General features: G+C 33.3%; 1 protein-coding gene and 1 non-coding gene across 2 annotated transcripts; one reads left to right on the top strand and one right to left on the bottom strand.

The window, feature by feature from the left end:
- Positions 1-8,706: 8,706 nt before the first annotated feature.
- On the bottom strand, positions 8,707-8,822 carry LOC149676594 (U5 spliceosomal RNA). Its single transcript, XR_016366668.1, has one exon. It is a non-coding gene; the product is annotated as a U5 spliceosomal RNA (small nuclear RNA).
- Positions 8,823-19,685: 10,863 nt separating this feature from the next.
- LOC149676593 (uncharacterized) lies at positions 19,686-26,731 on the top strand. The gene is made up of 3 exons (XM_089838497.1): positions 19,686-19,869; positions 24,177-25,425; positions 25,560-26,731. The coding sequence occupies exons 1-3, from the start codon at positions 19,825-19,827 to the stop codon at positions 26,327-26,329; spliced, it is 2,064 nt and encodes a 687-aa protein (XP_089694623.1). The 5' UTR covers positions 19,686-19,824; the 3' UTR covers positions 26,330-26,731.
- The last annotated feature ends 555 nt before the right edge of the window (positions 26,732-27,286 follow it).

Below are 27,286 nucleotides of genomic sequence, written 5' to 3'. Positions count from 1 at the left end.
GCTAAAATATTAAAGACCATATGCAACCTTAACTAAAGAGGCTAAAATATTAAAGACCATATGCAACCTTAACTAAAGAGGCTAAAATATTAAAGACCATATGCAACCTTAACTATAGAAGCTATATTCAAAGACCATATTCAACCTTAACTACAGAGGCTAAAAAGTTAAAGACCATATTCAACCTTAACTACAGAGGCTAAAAAGTTAAAGACCATATTCAACCTTAACTACAGAGGCTAAAAAGTTAAAGACCATATTCAACCTTAACTACAGAGGCTAAAAAGTTAAAGACCATATTCAACCTTAACTACAGAGGCTGAAAAGTTAAAGACCATATTCAACCTTAACTACAGAGGCTAAAATCTTAAAGACCATATTCAACCTTAACTACAGAGGCTAAAAAATTAAAGACCATACTAAACCCAAACTGCTATGATTAAAAATGAAACAACGCATTAAAGATGACGTTAAATGAACCTCATTCAAACTAAAATACAATTAATCTAAAAATTAAAGTACATGTATACTTAAACAAAGAAGTATCCTTAGCTGTCTGTCTGTCATTTATTCATTCAGTGGGTGGACTAAGATATATAGGTCAAAACCCCAGCCAGCATAATTTTGAATTAAGATACGATACCGACTTTCGAATCAACTCAATTTGAAATGATACAAAATTAGTTTAAACTCGTGACGAGTTAAAATTTAACTTCCTCGTGCAATTTGGCTCGTGCAAATTTCTAAAGAGGTTTATGAGCTAAGAACTCTTAAGGCTTATGGATGGGTGTTAACCTAAGTTAACTTATCACACCCAAAAGGATATGGGTTATTATTTATAGTTAAATAGACAAAACCCACCGCGAGTTCATTGTCAAACAGATACATTATATCACAAAGGATGTATGCACCCAGACCCAGAGGTTCAGGTTGGGGATATTTATTTCAAAGTGTATATTGTTATGCTAACGAAATATTCTCAACTCCTAAACACAATTAAAGGTAATGGACTGCAAACTAAGATTATTTTTGTAAAATATAATAGCAATTATTAATTATTTGAGGATTGGATTGGTAATTTAATTAATAATTCACATATTTTGAGTTAAGCTTGCTGTCATTTGATATACAGGGTGTTTATGAAAAGTCTGGTACTATAAATTAAGGGTGAATTGCATGTTCTTTGGGTGCACGATTTTGAGTCGAAATTGTAACTTCTATCTCCATTTTGTTTGCCTTAAGGGACACTGTTTTCGAGTTATGATTGTAAAGAATATTTTACGGTTGATCCCTTAAATTTAATTAAGAAACTTAAAGAAAATGATTTCTAATTTAATTAACTGGTCATCCTTAAAACACATATCAAATCATAACTCGGAAACCGTGTCCCTTAGGGCAATCAAAATGGAGATAGAAGTTACATTTTCCACTCAAAATTCCCCACAAAGAACATAACCTTAATTTATGCCATCAAACCTTCATATCAAATATGGTTAAGGACCATCAATTTTTAATTAATATTGTACGTTTAGAAATAATTTTACGTAATTAAACCTACGTAAATATTACCAATGATTAATATAATATCTCAAAAAAAAAAAATAAATAAAGTAATAAATTTTATCTCACCTTTAAATAAAGTTATCCAGACTTCATTTAAATTAGAACCTAATTAAAAATCACTAATTCTAATCGCGTTAGGCACAAGACTAAATCGTCGAATAATAACTAAAAAAAATTAGTTTAAACTTTTTATAACATTATTATTCTAAAATTAATTAAAACCTTTAAAATTAGATAATAAAGAACTTTAAAAGTATTTTCTTATTTTTTTTTTTTGTTTGTTTTCAGGAGCTAAATGCGGGCGTGAATGATCTCCATGAAGGTTGAAATTGTTCTCAAATTATTACAGCTCGAAAAATACTCTCAAATATTTTTTAAGTTTTATGGCGGGGGTTTCTCTGCGAAACCTAAAAATAACAGTTTTCCCTCCCCAGGTACGAAACTACGATCATTTTTTTTACCGCGTATAGAGTGGAAGGAATCTGTGCTGAATAAAAATTAAACAATATCATAAGCCGGTCTCTGGGCCATTGAGTGACGTCACAGGCTGTCAGCCATGACCCTGAAATTTTATTGGCTTAAGAAGAAAAGTCCCTAGAAGGTTTTTGTAGCGCCTCGTAACGGCAACTATTAGAATTAAATAACTAGAGACGGCCCGGTGATTTTTATTTTTAATATGCAAATTCGTTTTAGGATTATTTTTTTTTTTACGAATTTTGGTTTTGATTTTCAATTGAAGATAGCTTTCTTATTTTATATGCAAATGTCACGAAATTTGGAGGAATTACTCTAATGAATGTGTACTTTTGCGTATTATCATTGGCTTTAAATTTTATGGTCTGAAAATTAATTTTTTTCACGAATGAAGATGATTTATGAATTTTTTTTTTGGTATTTAATTGTGAATTGTATATAACTCGGTTACTTCAGGAGCGAATGTCATGAAACTTGGAGCGATTACTTCACGGAATGTGTAATATCTCGTAATAGTATCCTCCTAGTCTAAAAACTATGTATACTATCACGAGATAGTACACATTAGTTTTAATAATTCATAATTAACATACATTTAGATAAAAATGTTTACATAATAATAATAATTTATGCGGTATTTCATTATGACAAGTATAAGGAATAATTCTAACCATTTCTCGTATTACGGAAGCAAAAACGCTTCCAACACCCAATGTCAATCAAAATGGCCCTTAAAAAAAATCTTGAACTTCCTGAAATGCTAAAAATTCACTTATAAATTTCTCAAAAATGTCTTAAAATTTTTTGGGTACGCTTTTTTAACCTAAATAAAGCGTACGACACGATGGTAAAAAGTGTAACACTTGGTACTACCTATCTCTCACGAAAAAAAAGGAAGAAGACTGGATTCCGATTGGAAACATTAAAAAAGTACTTGAATAATACATGAAAAAGCCCGTTGGGCCCAAGGGCAACATCACAAATATTCGCATTATAACGATAGAAGCACATTGTAACGGAAAATACCAAAGGAGAACTCGAAAATCATTACAAATTCCCTAAAGGCTTCAATAAGAAGCCTATTAACATTGGAAGTATATAAAACAGGAGTTTAGATTCGTTATTATCATCAGAAGTAAATTAATTTGGCGCAAATTTAACAAGCACGTGGTTCCGGCGCGAACATATAAATTCGTAGCGCGTGAATTAATATTTTTGGCGCGAAATTAAGGTACACGTAGTGTAACAATTGAGCGTGCTGGATATATTAATAATTTGGCGCCAATATAACAAGCACGTGGTTCCGGCGAGAAGATATAAACTCCTAGCACGTGAATTAATATTTTTGGCGCGAAATTAAGGTACAGTACACGTGGTGTAACAATACAGCCTACTGGATTTATTATTACTTTGGCGCCAATTTAACAAGCACGTGGTTCCGGCACGAACATATAAACTCCTAGCACGTCAATTAATATTTTTGGCGCGAAATTAAGGTACACGCTTTATAATAATACAGCGCGCGAGATTTTAATAATTTGGCGCCAATTTAGAATATAAGCAAAATGGAAAGAAACTAGGTTTATAGTTGAAAAATGATGTAATACGGCCATGGGAGGGGGGAGGAGGGGTGGAATAGCAAAAGGGGTTTAAATAACAATAGTCACTTCTGGATCGAGCGAGCTTCGGAAAAATATTTTTGCTTCTCTCATGTCATAAAGCATTCAATCACTATTATTATGATCGATGTATTTTTAGGTATCGAGTCAAAACGTTGGATGGCGGGTTATTTTAAACCCTCTAATTTCATTGGATCTTGGGGCGTTGATGTTCTATATAAGAACTTTTCAAGGGCGATTGTAATGAAAAACTTCACTGGACTCCTTACAAATAATAGGTTATACGATTGATACCAAAATATCCCGTGTAAGGTTTTATTACACCTGGCATTTCGATTGGAATTTTTTGGTGTTAATTGTATTTTTTAATTCAAAGCTAATTTTCAGGAGCTCCAGTAGAGTAGGACCATAAGTTTATTATAAGATATGTTCCATAAGTATGACTCTACCAATACTTCGTAATGCTACTGAGAGACTTACAGCTCGAGCTTGTTTTTGGTGTTAATTGTATTTTTTAATTCAGGCGCTCCAGTACAGTAGGATCATAAGTTTATAAGTGATATGTTCTTCCATAAGTATGACTCTACCTATACTTCGTAATACTACTGAGAGACGTACAGATCGAGCTAGTTCTAGTAGAACGACAAGCGAGAATTGAAGTCCTACACTCTGGGGTTAAATTTGCAGGACTTCCATCTTCCCATTTATTTAGTCTGCATTATTAAGCCTTTGACAGCGCTTCACCAGGTGTCGCTTTACCTCGAATCTATGACCTACTTCAATCACTTCATGACAAGCTCCAGTTTCTAACCAATGACAAACTTATCGTGGGAACATATCTTATGAACTTTTACGAGTAAAGTTATTGCCGTTTGAAGCTGGTCAATGGTGGGTGTCATAAAACTTCGAAAATTACCCTTAAAAATCTTATATAAGTAATTAAGTGTTTACGGAAACACAACTCTATCACTTCCTTCAAAAAAAAATTAAATAACAACTAGGCCTCTTTAAGTACAAATACTTCCGTCACTTGTAGGTGTCAATGCAATCTCCCGCCAAAAGTATTGTGTCATAACTCGCATGGACAGCGGACCGAATTTGGCGCCAAAATCTTAATGAGAATCATCTGAAGTAAAGAACGCACGTGCGGGCCTCTTTACCTATATTTATAAATCCAATCTTAAAAAGCGTAGTATTTTTATAACAATTCACAATTCCGGTATAGTAAAACGTCCAAGTTTTAAAGCTTGAATTTTGATATAAACGCTGGAGGACAAATCGTGGGTGCAGCTTCGCGCGTCCATCTAAAACAAGGGCGCGTATTAACATTACAAAACCCGCGGCTTCTTTAAAAACAAGAAATATATATAGCTAGGCCTAAATTAATCTAGGGTAGAAACGAACCTCACCCGGATGTATGTATGCGCTGACAACTTTACCGGTGTTCCAAAGTGGTTTTAAGTTCTGTTATATACTTAAAAGGTATTTTAATTAAATTAAATTAAATCCTAGTAAAGTCCGCGTTTTAAGTTCTCCTCAAGGTTACTCTATTTTTCTTTTTTTTTGAAATTTTTTTGGGCCTCATGTGACGTGGGAGGGGTTGTATTCATTATTGTATTTTAGCTATCGGGATGGCCATTTGATAATATTGACCATTTTTGGTAGCGTAATTTAGCGAAGACTTAATGTTCTTACCTTTAAATTTAAGTCAAAAACAGTTAATTAATTATTAAACAATCCTCAGTTAATATCATCATCATAATTTTTAAAAATTCAAATATTTTTGATGAAAATCACAATTTCAAAAAAGTATCTTTAAATTTTGTAAAAAAACAGTTAATTAATAATTAAACAATCCCCAATTAATATTATTAACATAATTTTTGATGAAAATTACAGTTTAAAAAATGCATCTTTTCAAAAACACTTAATTAATGATTTAAAAAATCCCCAATTAATATTATCATCATCATTTTAAAAAATTCAACATTTTTGATGAAAATCACGATTAAAAAAAAAATTCAATATTTAATTGAAAATACAAGTCCCCTTAAATAAGTGTAAAAACTGGGCTTATCAACTAAACATTTATCCTACTAAACCATTGAATCGATTTCTTTTTTGAGAACTGTAATTCGTCCCAGAAAAAAAGATCTAATTTGAATTTAAAAATTAAATCCATTTTTATGTTTTTTTTTAAGTCATAAAATCTTAACTGGCCATGAAAATGATTCAATAAAACAGGAAACTATCATAATTTGATAAGTCCTATAAAAGGATGAGTGATCAATTTGGTAATCAAGCGAAGATTTGTGAATAATATTGAAATGGCATCCTCTTTAAATTTAATACATATTTTAACGAAGTTATACTAAACCACTGCCAATAGTCCTTTATTTTCTCATAGGCGTTTTTAAACGGTTGATAAAAATTTAGAACAAAATTTGAATATATTATTATTATAAGAACTTGATTTTTTTTAAATATTTAATTCTCATATTTGATACGATGAAGTTTTTGTTGTTATTTTTAAGTGTGTGGTAATATTATAATATTATAAACAAAATACTATAATAGCTGGCAGGGTTTATGTATATTAGTTATATGTAATTAAAATAATTATTTAAAATTATTAGGTTAGGAATTTGGAGCACGATCATCCTGAAACAAGTTCATGGTCATTTTTGTTTCTTTTTTTAAATAATGATAGCGAATATGCAAATTAGACTAAGGGGGGGGAGCGGCTAGAATCATCACAATAGTAGTGGTTAAAATAAAAGATTAGGGGATCAAAATTTGAAAACATTACTTTCAACCAATATTTATCTAGATAACAGTTAAAGGGGCTGTTGACCCCCTCTCATTTTTAACCTACTCTCTATGCTAAGCTCTGTAAGGAAGATCGTCATTTGTCCCACGGTCCGAAAAGCCCCTTTAATATAGGTCCGCGGACCCCAACTTGGATCAAGATTTGAAAAATATTACTTTTAACCCATATTTAATTATATATCTATAAATGTTGGTTTAATCACGTTAATATAGGTCCGCGAACTTCAACTTGGGTCTGGAGTTGAAAAACATTACTTTTAACCAATATCTTTATATCTATGTTGGTTCAATCACGCTAATTAAGGTCCGCGGACCCCAACTTGGGTAAAGATTTATAGACATGCTTTTAACTAATATCTATATATGTCTATAAACGTTGGTTCAATCTTGTTAATAAAGGTCCGCGGACCCCAACTTGGGACAAGGATTAAAATTAAAAAAAAATCATTTTTTACCTATATTTCTATAAACATTGGTTCCATCACGTTCACACCTATATAGTATAGTAGGACACAATAACAGTCAACATAACGACTACTCGATAATGGGTCAAAGTATTTGTAAGTAAATTTAGAAGCCTTGTCCATCAAATACCTGGAATGGCGCCAAACTTAGAAATTATCTCAGACAAGTCTTCGATCAAAAACTGATAATGAAAAATCGAGCCCAACCCTTTGATTATTGGGCTGGAAGATAATAATCACACTACAGTCTTCTTCGGTTCCTCGTTTGAAACAAAGACAGAGAACTAGTTTAGTCATTAGTAGATCCTCAAGGCTCAAAACACGTTTATGTAATTTTACATCTTTTTTTCTTTTTGATGGTAAAAGAATGTATACATTATAGAAAAATTTCGTCGCCTGAAGTTAGAATATTTTAAACAAATTATTATAATTTTCTTACACAAGTGTTCTCAATTCTTCTTTAACATTGGATGTTGTTTTTAAATTGGACACGCTATTTTTAAAATTTGGATCAAATTAACGTGTTCGAAATGACTTTCAAAGTACGTAGGCCCATGTAATTAATTTACTTTTTAGAACAACGTTTTAATTAGAACTTTAAATTTTTTTAATTTAATGTATGTTTAAATTAAGGGGAGGTACGATAAACAAGTTTCTTTCATTTCTGTGTTAAGCCTATTTCAAACTATTTCTAGGTCTAATAAAAACTGGCTCTTCCCCCACTTTAAAGCGCTAAGCCTAATTATTGTATCTAATAAATCCTTAAGCCTATTTTTTCAGAAATTACTAACTTCTTAAGCCTAACTTAAAACTAGACTTGAAAGCGCTAATCCTAATTCAAGCCCGACTTTAAATTTATTGTATCTGATAAAAAACCTTAAGCCTATTTTTTCAAAAATTACTATCTTCTTAAACCTAACTAAAACTTTTAAAATCACTAACCCTAATTTCAGTCTAAAATCTTCCAAAGCTAACCAACCAAGAAACGTTTTAAAATTGCTACCTAAATCTAACCAATTTCAAAAATATTATCGATCATAAAGTCGAGGAAAAAAAGTTGCATGATTCTTCCATTATATTTAAAATCTAGATCAAAAAATAAAGAGTGAACCCCTTGTTAAAATAATTATAAATTGGAATATTGGGGCTACAAAATAACGACTAATTTTAACAACTCTAATGACAAACAAAAGATATAATTTTCTTCGTTACTTGAATTGTAAGAAAAAAAAATAAGCCTATCTAATATCACGTCTTACACAAATTGGAAACGCTCCTTTGAATCTTGTCGAAAAATCTAATATCCCATTTTCAAGAGCAGACATTTTAAAAGTAAGCTTGGTCGAGCGTAACGACAATAGCCTGGAAATTATGGTCTAAACACAGCCAGGATAATTACACTATCAGCGCCTATGGTTATGGTATAATAAAAAATATACCTTTGTTTTCAATGGGAGAAATTGGTCATAGATAATCGATGCTCCTATTTTTGTGAGTAGATAGAACCATTTGATTATAATTTATTCAAGCCCGAACTTTTCTTTTTCATAAGTGGGACGAGGGAATCGGGATATATGTTTGTTTATATTTTCATAATTATGTTTATGATAAACAATGGCATGTTTAAATTTATTTTACCATAGGGTGCTTAAAGGAGAGGAGTAAAAATCATCCATATAAACGTGACATCACTAAGGATGATGATTGGTTCACAATAGGTTTGTATGAGTGTTTAATTTTAGATTATTAATTAGCCCTCGCCACGAAAGCAAAGGCTATCAAAAAATTGATTTACGAGCTCATGTTGCTCCTCCGCACGGATATCTTTAGTAAAAGGCGAAAAATATATGCGTTATGTGGAGAAGCGAGCTTTTAAGTTAATTTAGTGCAAAAAGAGACGAATCAATTTAAAAAAATACAGACTATCACAAAACAGGCACGGGCTACATTTAGAAGTTAAATTTTAAGTTATTAAATGCATATTAAGTAGTTTAAAGAAATTTAAACGAGATAACACTCATTTATAAAGTATACTATCGATTATAATTTAACGTTATTATTTTATTTAAGATTAAATAGCGTTTTGACTAGATTTTTCAGCTCCTGTTACCATGGGGACCAACAAAGGCAAAAATACTAGTTGAGATATCAAAGCTAGCGACATCTATTTAATTTCATAAAATTATTTTAAAGATTAAGTTAATTATCCTTAACTTAAAAATAAATTATGACAAAACAAAATATAGCATATAGTACAATTATATTTAATTATAATTTTAATTAATAATAATATTAAGTGAAAAGTTCAGCGTTCTTACACCAGATGGCAATCACACCAGAGAAAAAGTTTTCAGAATTGAGAATTCATTGTAAAAACCAACCAATTACGGTGGAGATAAAATAGGCGGGTAATTCAATGGGGGAAAACTAAGAACCGCGCGAGTTTTTAACTTCCCTAGTAAACCAATTAACCAAAACTTAATTTTAATTAACTAGTTATAATATATTATCCTTATTGTATATTTAAACTAACTTTTGCCAGAAAAAAATAAATTAAAACTACACCCAAAACTAATACTTATTAAATATATAATTCAAAAATTAAACACCAGGTGTCACGTGGAGAAGTTTCTTTATTTGAATCCTTAAGTAGGTCTTACGTCTGTGGGGAGGACAAGTAATTTGAGAGAGAAAACTGGTTAGTCACCGAGCACACGTGTGGCTATCGATTCTTAGAAGTTTGGGAATCTTTATGTTGCGGTGACCCAATGCCCCGCTGAAGAAAGAACCACCAAGATCCGCACAGCTCGGTCCTCGGTACCAGTAACACCACCATCGACCACGTGGTGGATAGAATGAGAGAGAGAGACCGGATTAGAAATATGAGGAAACGGAGAGAAATAATTAATCGTCGTCTCTAAAGGGGATCCTACTATGATTAAAAGTTACGTAATAAATGCCCCCCAAAATTCATACGATATTTTTAAAATTTAAAAACTGACTACTAAAAATTTTATTATTCTGACAAACGGAAAATCAACAGAAAGTCTAAACCGTTTGATTTTGGAAGATAACATTTTGTAGGGACTTTATTCTTAAGTGGATCTAAGAAATATTTTACAAGCCATCGCCATCTTGGAAAATGGCGGCGAAATGTTCCTTAATTAAGGGATGATGTTTATCATAGGTTTCAGCCGATTTAATTATAATATTTGGTATACTGTTTGATGGCACTACCTATACTTCGTAATGCTGGACACTTATGGCGCTCAAAAATGTAACTGCTAGTAAATAATAAATAATTTAATATAATTTAGATATTAGAAAACATTAGTCAAGTGCCCTTCAATTCAAAAACATCGCACACCTGTCTGGACACTCATGGCGCCCGAAAATGTAACTTCTAGTAAATAATAAATAATTTAATATAATTTAGATATTAGAAAACATTAGTCAAGTGCCCTTCAATTCAAAAACATCGCACACCTGACTTCAGGTAAATAAATACCTTAGTTCACGCGATAAATTAATTGTTAAAATTTCAGGAATTTCATCAAGGTACTTGTTTTTCTTTATTATTATTATCGTACAATTGTCAGTCGCCGTTGGCCATGATAATGATGGAATGGTCCGGGTCGTGTGTATTCATGAATTGATATAGTTTAAAATACTTGTCTGGGTGGCCTTACTGAATAATATCTGGGCTACAAAGACGTGACCGGTGACTTATCTACACGACTTGAGAGAGAGAGAGCTCTTTTAATATATTTTTCTCACCTTCAGGGACCTCACACTATCATCCAATCATTATGTTCTATATTTTTTTACACGAAATTTTAGGACATAAACGTGAATACATCATTTTCTCCTACACACGCGTGCATTATGGTTCACGTTTGCCAGGCCCGAACTGTTTGGAATCGCTTATCGACCTTAGTCTTAGCAGACGACAAATAGAGAAAATAAGTTTTTGACCTTGAATAATTAGGCTTAACGAAGCATCTCGTGATTTTTTTCAAACATTTTCTAGCAGAAGACAAATTAAGAACATAATTTTCGCCTATTACTTTTCTCACCCTTGAATATTTAGGCTTAACGAATGGTTTAATAATTTTATAATAACGTCTAGCAGACGACTGATTCACAATTTAAAAAAAAATGAGGTCAAAAATATTTTTACTATTTAAAATCAATAGCTACAAATTAACAAAACTTAACCGGACTTGATCTTAAATATTTACAAAATTAAAAGATTTTAACTCCTCAACAATAGAAAAGAAGCATTGAAAATATGTTTTTCAGATAAAATAAAATAAAAATTAGAACGATCTGGTTCCGCTTGAATCGCCATTAAGTTTCTCCGGACCGACAATAGTTCTTTTTTTGGGGGAATTTTTTTTTATGTTATTATTAAAAATGAAGACAGGTTTTAGGCTTGGCGAGGCTAAAACCACGAGAGAGTCGAACCATTGACCCATTGAAGTATAAGAGCGGATCCTCTGACGCGTGAGACAATAGGCTGCTACATCGTATTTATAACAACGGGTTTAAGCTCAGAATTTAGGCAAGTAGACTGTTTCAATTCCGGAAAAATTGTTTCCGAAAAAAGTAGAAACCGTTCTAATAAAATTTGAAACACTTGTATGTGTATGAAGGGATTTTTATAGAGATATCAGAAGCAGAAGTATGTCGAAGTTGGTCTATTATGTAATGTTGAATGGTCAATTGTTAGAGAAAACTATAGTTGGTCAAATTGTTAGCGAAAATTATAGTTGGTCAAATTGTTAGCGAAAATTGTAGTTGGTCAAATTGTTAGCGAAAATTGTAGTTGGTCAAATTGTTAGCGAAAATTAAAGTTGGTCAAATTGTTAGCGAAAATTATAGTTGGTCAAATTGTTAGCGAAAATTATAGTTGGTCAAATTGTTAGCGAAAATTATAGTTGGTCAAATTGTTAGCGAAAATTATAGTTGGTCAAATTGTTAGCGAAAATTATAGTTGGTCAATTACTAGCGAAAACATTTTTCTGATTCACAAAAAATATGTATCAAGGGTACGAATTTAAATTAGACTACCCAGTTTTGAGTTTCAAATTCACTAACAGATTTTGACCCGAAATTATGCTAATTCGGTTTTTGGGATTCTAAAAATAATAAAAACTGGATATGAAACATCACGATCGGAGCTTGGATATTGTTCAAAAGAAACCTAACTTCGGAAACATCGCTCACCATCGGTCACGGTAGAAAAAACAAGATGGCTAAACATCCATATAAACTACTCCACAATAACGAGGAATTGAACCCTAGTCTCCAAAAGCAATGAAATCAATAGAAGAATGGACAAGGCTCTAACCAACTATGGACAAATGTTAAAACATCACAGGGTTAAGACCACGCTGGTCAAATCGACGATGGTCCAAACCGATTTACGAACATTACTACTCATACCACGTATTTTACGATGCATCTATAAATTCCAAAACTTAAAAGACAGACCGGCGGAATTAAACAGGTTTCAAATGACCTCTTTGGGACCGCAGTATCGTATAATATTCTACCTGCATATAATACATATATACACATATAAACAGTCAAGTTAAATACCCCCGTTCGTTATTCACTATCAACTTAAACTGTCCTTTCCTAAGAACCCCGCAGATTATATTTGATAAAAGACAATTAAACTTGACATTTCAATAAAATAAACATTTTTTTCTTCAAAAAGACGATAGTTGCCACATCATTAATAATTTTGAGGGGAAATTTAAATTAAATGTATTTTAAATATTTATTATTATAATTAGAGGAAATTTTCCAGAAACATAACATTATACTTTAAAAGAAGGGCCTGTTTCTAAATATAAAAGGAAAAATATTAAAAAATTATCACTTAATACAAAATAATTAGCATTTAATTAGTCTTAAAAGCTATCAAGGACTACTTCCTCGCCATCCGCCATTGGTTTAGTGGCGTCTGCTAGCCAGAACCTCTTACCCGTACGTGATTGGTTGAATTCTCACAGGCTGAGAGAGTACATTCAAGCTATACTTCATTACATCATAGTAAGAAATATGTATCTATCCTTTGAGTGGCTTGGAAGGTATTTATTATCTTCATAATTAACTCAATAAAAACGCAATACTATTACAGCTTCCCCCAACGTTGGACCAACCAACACAAGGTCAAAGTTCACAATCAATTTAGACTAAATATAAAAATGTCCAGTATAACCGATGACCCACATTACAAAGAAAAAAATCCACGTGCTCGAATCCAGTGACCTTGCGAGCGACGTAACCATAAGATTATAATAATAAAATAAACTAGGCCTATTCTTGTAACCACACAGATACAGAAACCGGTATGGTAAATTGGAACAGTACTAAATTTGGCGGTGAGGATGTAGTATACCATTAGAGAGAGACCTAGACTACATTCTTAACAAAGATGATAGGGGGAGTATATAAGCCAAGAGTGGTTCGTACTCTATTGGTTCCGATCCCACGACTTTTGCAAATAGGAAGAAACCGGGATTCAAGGATCCATCGGAAGTTGGAAGGGGTGAAAGGGCAACCTAGAAAATATCGAGTTCTAAATTTGAAATTTCCGCTGGCTGCTAGGCCTAGGTCACACGCAACTCAAATATTTGTTGTAGGATACAGCGGGGCAAAGTGAAAACAATGAAATTGAGGCATTTATTATTTTAGGATTGTCTTTTCTTTTGACATTGTCAAATCACTTCGTTCTAAATGGGTTCGACAACTTATTTGATGAACCTGATGTTAATTCATCTCTACTTTGAGTTTTACAACTCTATCTCCGTGGCTTAATAATTATGGCCACTGTGGGAGGAAAGTCCAGGATACAGTTAAAGGCCTCCAGACAATAAGGGGTCTCATATACACTCTAGAATGAATTTGTTTTATTTTTGGGGTCCCAATTTAGTAAGTAAATATAATCCAGATCTGGCTGGATTAAGGGTACGATTGAACTCGGGACAGATGTTCAGGGCCCCAAATTTTATGGGGGTCTATATATACCCAAGAATGGTTTGCTTTATTTTGGGGTCCCAATAGTAATCCCAGGGTCTCCAAGTTGGTAGAGCCCTACATCTCGATTTATCGTTATCTATTTTACATAGATCCGTCTTTGGGTCAATAGTGTCTTAAACTAATTCACCTAATTCATGATCGCCCATAAGTTACCTGAAATGTCACCAATCAAGTCCTGCAGGCAGTGGCGACGCCAGGGGTAGTAGGCCGAGTAGGTCAGCAGCCTAAGAGGGCCCCAAATTTGGTCCTAGGGCCCCCCCTAGCTTTAAAAAGGAGACCACGTCCAGGGGAGCGGGGATCCAAATGTTTAGCCTATCCATGCATTGAAAAAAATCCTGGCACTGCCTGCATGCAGGAACTAGGTTGACAAAGGACACACGTCCTTGTCAAAAACCCAGACACATTTGAACTGTTCCTCAAAACCGAATTTCCGATACTTGGAAATTTACCGTTAAATATTTAATCCCAACCACGAATTGACTGCACGTCTAATACCTGAATTTCACGAATTTAAAACCGAATAAATTTGGTATGAAATTGCCTTTGGCTTTATTATCAACTATGACTGGAATAAAATCAGTATTGGCCCATTGACACCGACCCTAAGAATAATAACACTTCTGGTATAGTCCATTCCAGTTAGTAAAACTGGCAGAACAAGGCGTTGGGACTTATAAAAACTAACATATGCTGCCACTACTGCAATCAGATAAAAGATAATGAACGTAGAACATTACAAATGGGATGAGAAGACCCGGTTCTTTAGGGGCATCAAGAAAAAAAAACCAGTCAGTAACGTTGAAGAATTTTTACAATCAGCTTTTTAAAAAGCTATATACGCATTGAGTAGCTTGGAAAATGAATCTAATTCTCTTTGGGGGGCGGGGGGAAACCGGTTTAAAGTGGATTTCCAAGTCGCTAATATACTACTTTAATGTTTCTTCCAAGTTCCTATATGCAATATTTGCCAGATCCGGGAATGATTCTTGATAAAACCGCGTACGAAACTGGACTGGTTGCGGATTGGTGTACTTTGGCGCGCTCCTTTTGGAGCGTGCTTGGTGCGGGGGGATCTATTTGTGGCTTCTTCGTAAAGATTAAACTAGGCTCACTGGAGAGCTATTAAAAAGATTAAAATTCCATAAGCGGAACCTGCTGGCTCGTCAATTTGAAAGGAAGAAAAAACTTATTGGTAGTATTTTTGGGTACAAAGAAATTAATAAATAAAAATAAAAAAAAACCCCAAAACAGGATCGAACCACCCGAAATGGAAGTCAAAAGAATTCCGTCGGAACTAATAGCCTAAATTCTTTCTTATTTTTTAGTTGAAGCTCTCCGAAAATTTGTAACAGTTTGGTGATGCTGGTATTTGTTTATTTGTTGTTTTTATAAGAAATTTTTCGAAAAGGAATTTCACAATTTGGTATAGTTTTTTTCTTTTCGAAATTAGGCCGGATTTGGAAACAAAATTTTCAAATTGAAATTTTCTGACTTATCCAGGGTTTTCCCTGACTATTTCCTGTAAATGATTTTCCACGAGTGTTCCAGGATTTTCCCTGTATTTTCTGTACATGATTTTCCCTGAGTTTTCAAGGTTTTCCCTCTACTTCCTGTACAAGATTTTTCCTGATTGTTCCTGGGTTTTCTCTTTATTTTATGAACAAGGTTTTCCCTGAGTGTTCCAGGGTTTCCCCTGTACTTCCTGTACAAGATTTTCCCTGAGTGTTCCAGGGTTTCCCCTGTACTTCCTGTACAACATTTCCCCTGAGTGTTCCAGGGTTTCCCAGTATTTCCTGTACAGGGTTTTTCCTCAGTTTTACAAATTAAACATGATCATTAATAATTATCCTAAACTAAATTAGGCCTAATTGAGAGACAAAATAAACAAGAAATAAATAAATAATGATTTAACAATATAGTTATAACTTATATCAACGCCCTGTAAAAAAAGGTGTTAAAAAAATAGGAAATATTTTCTTTTTTTTTTAAACTTAACTTAGCTTAAGGGTATATAAAATTTAAAGGCCCTTAATAATTCAAGGTAAGAAAGTCGGTGTGTAGGTTGAAGAGGTAATAAAATTGCTTAAAACCAGCTCATCATATTATATATATATTTTTTGAGAATTTCACGAGTACCCTATAGGTACGTTAAGCTTCGTAAGAGGTTCGTGGTACCGGGAAATCATGGTTCAGTTCAAACAGTTAAGACAAAAAAAGAAAAGGGCCCGAGGGGCTAATCCGCACCAGACGACCAAAAGAAGAACCCGTTTCTAAAACCATCTAATCCATCCAACACATCACATTTTAAGTTATTTACTTTCGAGAGCTAACTTATAAGTGATATTTAAGTCACGTTGTTAAAATATCATTTATATATATAAATATGTTACACAAATAAAAGTATATATATTCGAATTGCATTTATACACAACGTATGTGCGGCAAAACAATAGATCTAAGTGGATATTTAATTTGAAATATTTTAGTTTAATCGACATGAAATCAAAATTTTCAGTCCATAATATACAGGGTGTTTCTAATAAGTAAGGGGGATGTTCTTTGGGTACACCATTTTGAGTCGAAAATGTAACTTCGATCTGTGACATTTTGTTTGCCCTAAGGATAAGGACCACTGTTTTTGAGTTATGATTTTTCAGAGTGTTTTAGAGATGACCCCTTAATTAAATTAGAAATCATTGTCTTAATCAGTTTCTTAATTAAATTAAATTTAAGGAGTCATCCTTAAAATACTCCAAACATAAATATTTTAATTTTAATCGACACGAAATGAAAAAGAAAATTGAGTTTTAATAGTGATATTTAGAAACCCTAATATGAAGTTTTAATATTAAATTTGACACATTTGATTATTTTTAAGTTTGCAATATTAAATGGGGTATGAAGAGAAAATTATATGATATGAATTTACTAAACTGTTTCATATTTATCCTCTAATACATTTTAGGAGATTAGGGTCAGTTTATTTCTATTTTTTTGGCGGAATACCGGACGTCTGTGAAATTATACATTGCGATTGAATATTGAAATATAAATATATTTTCCGATAAACCATAAAATTACTCTAATTTTACTAAAATTTAAAAAGTAAATATACACCTCTACATTAAATTACAACCACAACCGTAGCTTATACGGGACCCAAAAAGTTAATTATCTAATTAAAATATAATGCAATTAAACGTACCACTCTACCTTCCTCTAAAAATCAAATCAAATTAGCTTAATTAGAATTTCAAATAACCCTGAATAAAAATATCTCTGGCTTAATCAACTAGAACACCTGATGTATTGAGATTTGTAAATATTGTTTTTAAAAAGCTCATAACCTCAATTCGAAATGCTCATTGTTATTCAAAAAGAAGTATAAGCGAAAAAAATCAGTAAAATAGGGTTAACAATAGACAGACTCCAATTCATAACAATTTTTTATGATGTCTGAAGAGCCGAACCGGTTGTGCGCTTGCGCTTGTGCCATCTTCATACTTTTAAAGGTAAAATGTACCTTTACAGTTACAGTTAATAGAATTTTCTATTTGAGACGGTTAACGGGAAATTAGGTCTATTAGAGACGGTTAACGGAAATTTGGTCTATTTGAGAGTGTTAAAGGGAAATTTGGCCTATTTGAGAGAATTAACGGGAAATTTGGCCTATTTGAGAGAGTTAACGGGAAATTTGGCCTATTTGAGAGAGTTAACGGGAAATTTGGCCTATTTGAGAGAGTTAACGGGAAATTTGGCCTATTTGAGAGAGTTAACGGGAAATTTGGCCTATTTGAGAGAGTTAACGGGAAATTTGGCCTATTTGAGAGAGTTAACTGAAAATTTGGCCTATTTGAGAGGGTTTATGGGAAATTTGGCCTATTTGAGACGGTTAACGGGAAATTTGGCCTATTAGAGAGGGTTAACGGAAATTATGTATATATATTTGAGACGGTTAACGGGAATTAGGTCTATTTAAAACAGTTAATTTGAGGAATCTGATACCCTTTTCCTTTACATAATCTCATCTTCCATCATCATCAGTCCTCCTCATCCTCTCTCAAATCTGCATCCCTAAGATCAAAACCTCAACAAGAAATAAAAAAAACCTGCCTTTAACCGTTATCTAACGGTGTTTCCATCCCCCCTTTCCCCCGATGGTACCAAAACTAAAGTCAAGGTAGAAAGAAACAGGGTCTAACCAAAAAAAGACCGGCTTTAGCTTTTCTTTAGTATACTCTAGCCGCTGCCACTTCCCTAGATTCCAATTGGAAGACGATGCAATTGGACGAAAGGTTACTATAAAGTTTTGATGCTATAACGGGACTCGTTTATTTGATGGTAGCGAAACCGTCCGTGAACCAACAACTCTTGGACGGTCTTCAAACTTCTATAACAAACTGAACCATTCAGGCGTTTAGCAACGGTACGAAACGGTCACGTTAATCAAAGACTCTTCCATTTTTTAAATTTAATTACTATGAATAAGACTAAGTTAATTTTACGTTTAGTTCAAATGGTTCGATAAGGTTCGATATTGGGATTATTAGAGAATTATTGTGATTTTCATATAAATTAAAAATTTGTGCGGTGTGAATTCCTCTAGGATTAAATTTTCATCATACTTCAAGTTTTCAAGTAAGTTTTAATTTTAATTATATTAATTAGAAATTTTATGGATATTTTAAAATGTTATTATTATGATATATGTTAAATTAAATTGACATATTCAAGGCTTTCCTACGGTTTAACAGTTAACGGTAGGGTATGTTAATTTTTAAATGGGAGGCTACGTTTAATAGTTAAACGGCGGGCTAAGTTTAATTGTAAAACGGCGGGCTAAGTTTAATTGTACAACGGCGGGCTACGTTTAATAGTTAAACGGCGGGCTAAGTTTAATTGTACAACGGCGGGCTAAGTTTAATTGTAAAACGGCGGGCTAAGTTTAATTGTACAACGGCGGGCTAAGTTTAATTGTAAAACGGCAGGCTAGGTTTAATTGTAAAACGTCAGGTAAATAGTTAAATGACAGGCTATGTTAAATAGTTAAATGACAGGCTATGTTAAATAGTTAAATGACAGGCTATGTTAAATAGTTAAATGACAGGATATGTTAAATAGTTAAATGACAGGCTATGTTAAATAGTTAAATGACAGGCTATGTTAAATAGTTAAATGACAGGCTATGTTAAATAGTTAAATGGCAGGCTATGTTAAATAGTTAAATGACAGGCTATGTTAAATAGTTAAATGACAGGCTATGTTAATAGTTAAATGGAAGGCTATGTTAATAGTTAAATGGAAGGCTATGTTTATATTAAATGGAAGGCAATGTTTATATTAAATGGAAGGCAATGTTTATATTAAATGGAAGGCTATGTTAATATTAAATGACAGGCTAAGTTAATTTTAAACGAAGATAAGTATTGTCAAAATTGGTACACCCGTATAAATACTTCAAAAGGTGTGGTTCCTTTTTGGAAACATCAATAACCTAGAGGGTAGATTTACTCAGTTCTCCGTAATTCGTGATAAAAGGTAGATAGTTCTCGTTCGTAGAAGTTTAGAGTTCATTTCCCGGGTCATGTCAGGTCGTTCTCAATTAGAAAACCCTCAAATTTCGTTCGTTTCGCGACGATTTCTAGAACTTTGGCCCCCTAGAAGACGAAGCTACGACATATCCCAACAACACCCAAATGTTAGTTTATTAGGCTCAACTTTAAACATCTTTAATCGTATAACATTAATTAATGTCATATTTGATGTCACGTATTTAGAGACCGTGGTCAAGACATTGCGGAAGTGGACGGGTAGTGGTCATCATGTTGTGGACCAATTTCCTAGTGGCCACTGCTCTTCTTATAGGGGTAAGTCTCGCAACTTGAATCTTTCAATTATAGCGCGCGAAACAAGGTTTTCAGTTAAGCCTAAAGTTTAAAGTTAGACTTAGCAACTTGAGCAGACTCCCCACTCTGGCACGCGCTTGCAAAATAAGGCTTAAAGTTAAGCCTAAAGTTTAAAATTAGGCTTAGGAGATTCACCACTCTAGCTCGCGCGTGCAAAATAAGGCTTAACGTTAAGCCTAAAGCTTAAATTTAGGCTTAGAAGATTCCCTACTTTCGCGCATGAAAAACAAGGCTTAGAAGATTCCCTACTTTCGCGCATGAAAAACAAGGCTTAAAATTAAACCTAAAGTTTAAAATTAGGCTTAACAGATTCCACATTCTCCCGATAAACAATGTTAAGCCTAAAACAGACCTCGTTTTGTCGCGCGGGGATCTTAAAATTGATACATATTTTATTATATGGGTCAGTAGCAGACACGGGTCAGCTTTAATTAAATTTAACCCAGTGAACAATTAAACTAAGATGGGAGTTTTCCCAGATGGGATTAAAAGCAAGATATGTTGACAATTAATGTTCCGGCAATGATTAGCCAACCGTGAAAATTTAATTCGTATTAAAATTATTACAAAACGAGCTCGTCAAGTCTCCGGTTCGTCCATCCCTTATTTATATCGTAACGCCAATTAAAGTGTGGTCAACTTAGTTCCGATATTTGAATTTCCGTGTTTATATATTCAAATTAAGTTTATAATAATTAATTAAATTCATTAAATATGAATTTAATATCAAATAAATTCAAAAATAATTATGTAAAATGTATCCTTATATAGTCTATTAGCGACCAAACATTAAAATAGACAAAACGGTTTTTTTCCAAGCCACTAAAATACTATTAAATTACGATACTTAAACTCAAAGATTTTCGATATTTTACAAACCGCTAAAGCAGTATAAAAATATGAATTTTAAAAATAGGGTAGTATTGTTTTGATTATAACAGCATTGCCATTAACTTAATCGAGTCTTCATGCTTTAATATTGAATACTAAACTATAAACAAATAAAGTACACAACCTAAATTAAGATCAGTTATAAAAACAACAATATAATATAATATACAGGAGCCAGACTTATCAGAAACACCCTGTATTCTTGACCTCATTTGAATATTCCTCCAAACATTACATTAGATATCATCTTTTTATGATCTGAATCTATGTGAATCAATCTTCTATTAATATTAAACTACATATATTTATTTAGCAATATTTTTATTTTTGTTATTTATTAGTCACAGTCCATTTGCAAAGTTAGATATTTTGACCATATAACGAGTTAAGTGTTGCCAGTGAAATTCAACGTTATTTACAACAGACTGAAAAGCTTATAGTATTCAGTTCCAAACCGGCATGCAGGAGATGCTCTAATAACAAATTTCTGACAACCCTGAAGCGCATGCGCAGTTAAAGTTAAGAAACGGTTTAGAGAGCTTTCAGATGGGATAGTAGTACGTCACACCCTCCCAAGTCTTACCGCTATTCTGGTAGCCATATCGGATGGTCTCAGCTTCATTCCTGTTTTAAACCCACCAATATGGCAGCGTAAATTACGTCACGAGACTCAGCTCCTCTTCCAACTGAAAGCACTGTTTAGAGGAAATGTCACTAGGCTCCTTTAGTGCAAACTATAGATAGATATCCTTAAATTGCAACCCACGTGACACACCTATTGTATAATCTAAACACGTGAAACTTTCAAAAGACAAAAAGCGTAACCGACTACGAAATCTTTTTTTTTTAACAAATTTACTCGGCGAAGCCCCGATTTACGCTTTTACTTTATTACAATATATTGAGTAACAAAAAGAAACTAAAACTATATCGTTATCGTCCACAAAAAAAACCCCCAAAATACTTCCTCGTAAAAATCAATCGAGCAAATCTCGTTAACTTGAAATCACCGTTGAACAAAACGGTTTACCTCACTCGATCTTGAGTTGACAATGACATTGAAGAGTCAAACACCCATAACAATAAGAAACCAGAGATAACGGCGGAAACAAGTTGAGTGTCTAGAGTATCTTTAACTCGTTAAAATATACCAATTTATTTATTTAGAGGGAATAATAAATTTTTCATATTTTTTTTTTGCGGAAGTATTTAAGAGATACACCATTACCACCTGCCCACGCATTATGTTATTGTACTAGCATTATCAGATATCTTTTATTGAAGGGAAGAGTCAATGGATTATTGTAAACGTGATTCGCATTCATATGTTGTGTTTTTCTTTTTTTAGCGGTCGTGAATACTCCCTATAATGGTTGTATCACGACGAAACTTTTTAATGCTCAATTTCAGATCAAAATAGCGCATTTGCAAAATTGCACAATGTATAACAGTCTCTATTTTGTATTTTTAAGTTGGGAATTTGTTGCGGTATGTTGGTACTTTGGGTATTTAGTAATTCAAGGGACAAATCACTTCCGAAAAATAAAACTTAACCTTTAAAACTCTAAATATAGTTATTTATTAAATGTTTAAATCCAAATTAATTCTAAGCAACCTTAACCCTTTAAAACCCATTTTTTACTCAATCCTAAACACCCTTAACCCTTTAAACCGATTTTTAGATTAATTCTAATCAACCTCAACCCTTTTAAACCGATTTTTAAATTAATTCTAATCACCGTTAACCCTTTTTATCCCATATTTAAATTAATTCTAATCACCTTTAACCCTTTTTATCCCATATTTAAATTAATTTAATCACCCTAACCCTTTGAAACATGTTTGAATTAATTTTAATCACTCTTAACCCTTCTAAACCCACTTTTTAATTAATCCTAAACACCCTTGCCCCTTTTAAACCTATTTTTAAACTAATTCTAATCACCCTTAACCCTTTGAAACCCACTTTTTAATTAATTCTAATCACCCTTAACCCTTTAAAATCCTCCATCCAATTATAATCACCCTTAACCCTCTTAAAGTCATTTTTAAATTACTTACAAATACCCTTAACCCTTTTAAAGTCATTTTTAAAATTACACTTAACATTTAAATCCATTTTTATTAACTCTAAATATCCTTAACCATTTAAAACCACCTTCCAGTTATGTCTAATCACTTTTAACCCTTTAAAACTCATTCAATTAAACAACTAAAAAATTTAAAAAAATCCAATCTTCCCACACACTTAAATTAAAAATCGGAAATAAAACCAAAAAGGGTTTAAAAATTACTTAAATTCAATCGCCTTGGGTTAGAAAAACGGCCGAGTTTGCATAGGATGGTACCGAAACCATACCCACAACTTCATATAAATTGGTCAACCAAACAGCAAAAAAAAATATAAAATATAAAACCAGTTTTGAATAAATTATATATTAAGAAAAAAAAATGTTGAAAAACTTGTGAATGAAAGAATCTGTTAAGAGTTACATGGACGATAATACGTTTTACGATAAGAAATGTTTTTGGGGTGCATTCCCTGCCTTGAAACGAGTTATAATTAAAGGATTTTCGACCCATTTTAAGATTGCAACGTCATATATATATAAAGATATATAAAATATAGACCGGTTTTAATGTTAAAAAAATTCTTTAAAGTTCGTGGACTCGGGAAGGTCGAAATATATATAAAAAAACATTTCCTGTTCGACATATGGCGAGCGCCTAAAGGCGATTAGGATTTTTATGAAAGACCGATTATTAATGACCCTTATATATTATTTATATAGATTTATATATTAATTTATATAAAATACTTTGGTATTTTACAAAAAAACAAAGTATAAATATATACAAAAGTTTTAACAATTCTATTTAAAAATTCATAATGCGACACTGAAAATAAACCAGTTTTTAATAACAATAATAATAATAAAGTTATCTTAAATAAAGGGGGTGTGAACCATTCTTTTTGAATTAAGGGCTACGCATCGTTTGAAATAGATGACTCGTCTGGTTTTTTTTTCTTCTTTATAATATATTATTATGTCTGTGAGAACGGATTACGATCAAGGTTTTATGGTCAGGGGGATGTTCCTTAATTAAAACAAAATACTAATTAAAGAATAAGGAAATATATAAAATAATGCGGGCGATCAACCATTTAATTAAAACTAATTCGTTAATTGGAATTAATTGATCCAGTTCATTTTTATCAGTTCAAAGTGATATTGAGCATCTTATTAATTTATTATTTATTGGTAACCACGTGAGGCTTTGTCTAATCACGTGATTTTAGCTTTCCTTTGATGTACGCGCTTAAATTAATTAATTTATTTAAATAACAATTTATAATTTTTAATTTATATTTTCAGTTGGTATTGGCCGGTGAAGATATTAAAGAAAAAGTTGACCGTCCCGATGAAATCGCTGACAAAATCGCCCCGGACACAGAGTCCGAACACCAAGAGGGTCAGGATTTAGAAGAGAAGAATTTCGGACAACAAAACTCCCAACAAAATGGACCAGTTGGTATTCAAATAGGTCATATAAACCTACCACCGATACAAGGACAAGTTCTTCCGGCTCCATTACCATATGGTCACAAATTAAACTCTAACCATCAACAGCAACAACAAGGTGGTTTCCATCAACGTCCTCAAGTTCCTCAACCAGTATATTCCGCTAATCAACAAGGTGGTGGTCCGGGACCTCAGTTCCACGTCAGTGCCCTTCCGTTCGAACAAGCTTTTCAATTACCCAACTTCAACAACCCTCAATTCCAAGACGGTGTCTTTCACGGTGGTAACCAAGAAAGTCAATTCAACGCTCAATTACAACACGCTGCCGCTGGAATTCAATCGGACCAACAATTTAACCTTCATCATAAACCAGGAGGACCCGTACAAGATGGAGGGGGTATCCAAGACGCTAACCTATTTCAAAATCACCCCAGACCAACGATACAAGGTACCCACGAAGCTGTTAAGTTACCGCAAAGATATCCACAACAAGGTGGTGGTCATCAAGCCCAAGGAAGCGTACCTTCTTTAGCGATACAAGATGTAAACGCTGGCCAAATCGGAGGTGGGCACGATCCACAAAATGATCAATTTCCAGGATTCACTAACCTACCAGGAAACGATCAATGGCCATTACCTCAACCGGAAATGCCTAAGATAGTCCAACTGGATGTAAAATGCGAGAAGAACTTGATGAAAGTTGCCTTGGAATTTGATAAACCGTTTAACGGAGTCATTTTTAGCAAGGGACATTACAGTTACGGAAGTTGCGTCCATTTACCAGCCGGGTCTGGTAGAAATAGCGTCTATTTCGATGTTAGTATCAACAGTTGCGGTACAACTGGTAACACCCAGAACGGTATCTACGGACATAACTCTAACGGGGCATCCGGAAGCGGAAGTTTCTTCGAGAACACCGTTATTATTCAGTACGACCCACAAGTTCAAGAAGTATGGGACCAAGCTAGGAAGCTACGTTGCACTTGGCACGACCAGTACGAAAAGGCCGTGACCTTTAGACCTTTCCCCGTTGATATGTTGGACGTGGTTAGGGCTGACTTTGCTGGCGATAACGTTGGATGTTGGATGCAAATTCAAATTGGTAAGAATATCGTATAAACAAAGGACAAGCCATAGTAGCGAGTTACCAGCTTAGTCCTGGTGTTCGTATCTAGGTTGTCTGAGGTTAAATGGGAATCATAATGACGATTCTAACATTTTTACAACTTATTTTAGGTAAAGGACCATGGGCCAGCGAAGTGTCCGGTATCGTCAAGATAGGTCAAACCATGACTATGGTTTTGGCCATAAAGGATGACGAAAACAAGTTCGACATGTTGGTCCGTAACTGCATAGCCCACGATGGACACCGCGCACCAATCGAACTAGTAGACAGTCAAGGTTGCGTCGTTCGTCCTAAACTTATGTCCCGTTTCACCAAGATCAAGAACTTCGGTTCCAGCGCGTCTGTCCTGAGCTACGCGCATTTCCAAGCCTTTAAATTCCCCGACTCAATGGAGGTACATTTCCAATGTACCATTCAGATATGTCGGTACCAATGTCCGGAACAATGCGGCTCGGCTCAACAAATCAGTTCCCGTAATGACGTATCAAGTTCGCCTATTGGTTACGTCAGCGCGGGAAGACCCAGGGAAGAACGTGACGTTAGCGCGGTAGGAGGATCCGATGCGTCCGTACAAGAAATGACCGAAATTGGACTCAATCGCGTCATAAGAGTAGTTTCAGCGGGTGATTTGGCTTTCAATTTGCCATCAAACGATACTACACCATCACCAGTGTTTTACCAGCAACCCTTAACGGAAGAACCGGGTATAATCTGCATGTCCACACCCGGGTTCGCCGCCTCTTTAGTGGTACTACTCGCCATCTTGGTCATATCTTGCATTATTAGCGCATTTATGTGTTTGAGATACAGATCAGTACAGGAAGGTACATTCATTGGTTTCCCTTACGAACTATCAATGATTAAGAAAACCAAACACTAAAGAAACATTTAAAACTTCAATGCCTAAGTCATGACTATATATATAAAACAAGTCCTGACTCATAAACTATCGAACTGACGGACAAAAGACTTAATTTGTTGAACTATTTTCCGGGCTCACCAATATTTTGGAAAAAAATTATTAGAAATTGGTGAAGTTGTTTAGATATTTGAAACACGTTTTAAGAGCTTGTATTTTCTTTTACTGGAGGCGTATTTACCCGGAACCTTTATCGAAAACCCCTTAGAGTGCAGGGGAAAAAGTTACAAGTTCTAATAGCAGTCGGTCTACCTACACTATAGTACTTGCTACTTTAAGCTCTCAAAATATGCAATTGAAATGAATTGATTATAAAATTTAGTTACGGTGGTAATTTAGTAATTATTTACTTAAGGTAACATGGGTAATTATGTAAAATTAAACTCGCAAATTAATTTTATTTAAAACAATAAATAAAATTAAATTTACGACTTTAATTTACTTAAATCAATTTATCAGGAAATGTTAATCAATTCAATTTTCAATCAAAATACGATTATATATCGCTACGAATTTATTATTTATTATTTCTTTGTTTGTTTAATTCATTTCACAACGTTTATGAAGTAACAGCACTTATGGTTAATTTCCCATAGGAATACAGTAACCAGTGCTATTACCCCATAAATATATTTATTATAATTTCATCTGAAGTATTTTCTCAGGCAGCTAATTACAAACAGCGGCTTGCGTTCATAATTAATTAAAATATTTATTTATTATTCCCATCTCCCTTAAATATAAAATTAAATAATAATAAAAAAAATTAAACCACCCTTTAATTACCTCAAACTTGGTTGGGTCAAAAGTGTGAATAGAGTATTGGCAGTATTGTTATTTAGCCATTGGCAATAGCAAGGTGGAAAGTACTTATTTGCCAATTCAAAGAAAAATCGGGTTTTTTTTTCAACTTTTTGA

This window comes from Phalangium opilio, unplaced genomic scaffold (assembly GCF_054372755.1).
Source record: "Phalangium opilio isolate 3A_F unplaced genomic scaffold, DU_Popi_V2 ptg000045l_1, whole genome shotgun sequence".
NCBI classification, from domain to species: Eukaryota; Metazoa; Arthropoda; class Arachnida; order Opiliones; family Phalangiidae; genus Phalangium; species Phalangium opilio.
The sequence above is the reverse complement of the archived record's forward strand: the minus strand, read 5'-3'. Positions and strand labels throughout refer to the sequence as shown.

Coding starts and splice junctions, on each gene's coding strand:
- LOC149676593 (XM_089838497.1), top strand. CDS start 19,825: ATGTTGTGGACCAATTTCCTAGTGGCCACTGCTCTTCTTATAGGG. Junction 19,870..24,176: donor CCACTGCTCTTCTTATAGGG/GTAAGTCTCGCA, acceptor TTATATTTTCAG/TTGGTATTGGCCGGTGAAGA. Junction 25,426..25,559: donor TTGGATGCAAATTCAAATTG/GTAAGAATATCG, acceptor AACTTATTTTAG/GTAAAGGACCATGGGCCAGC.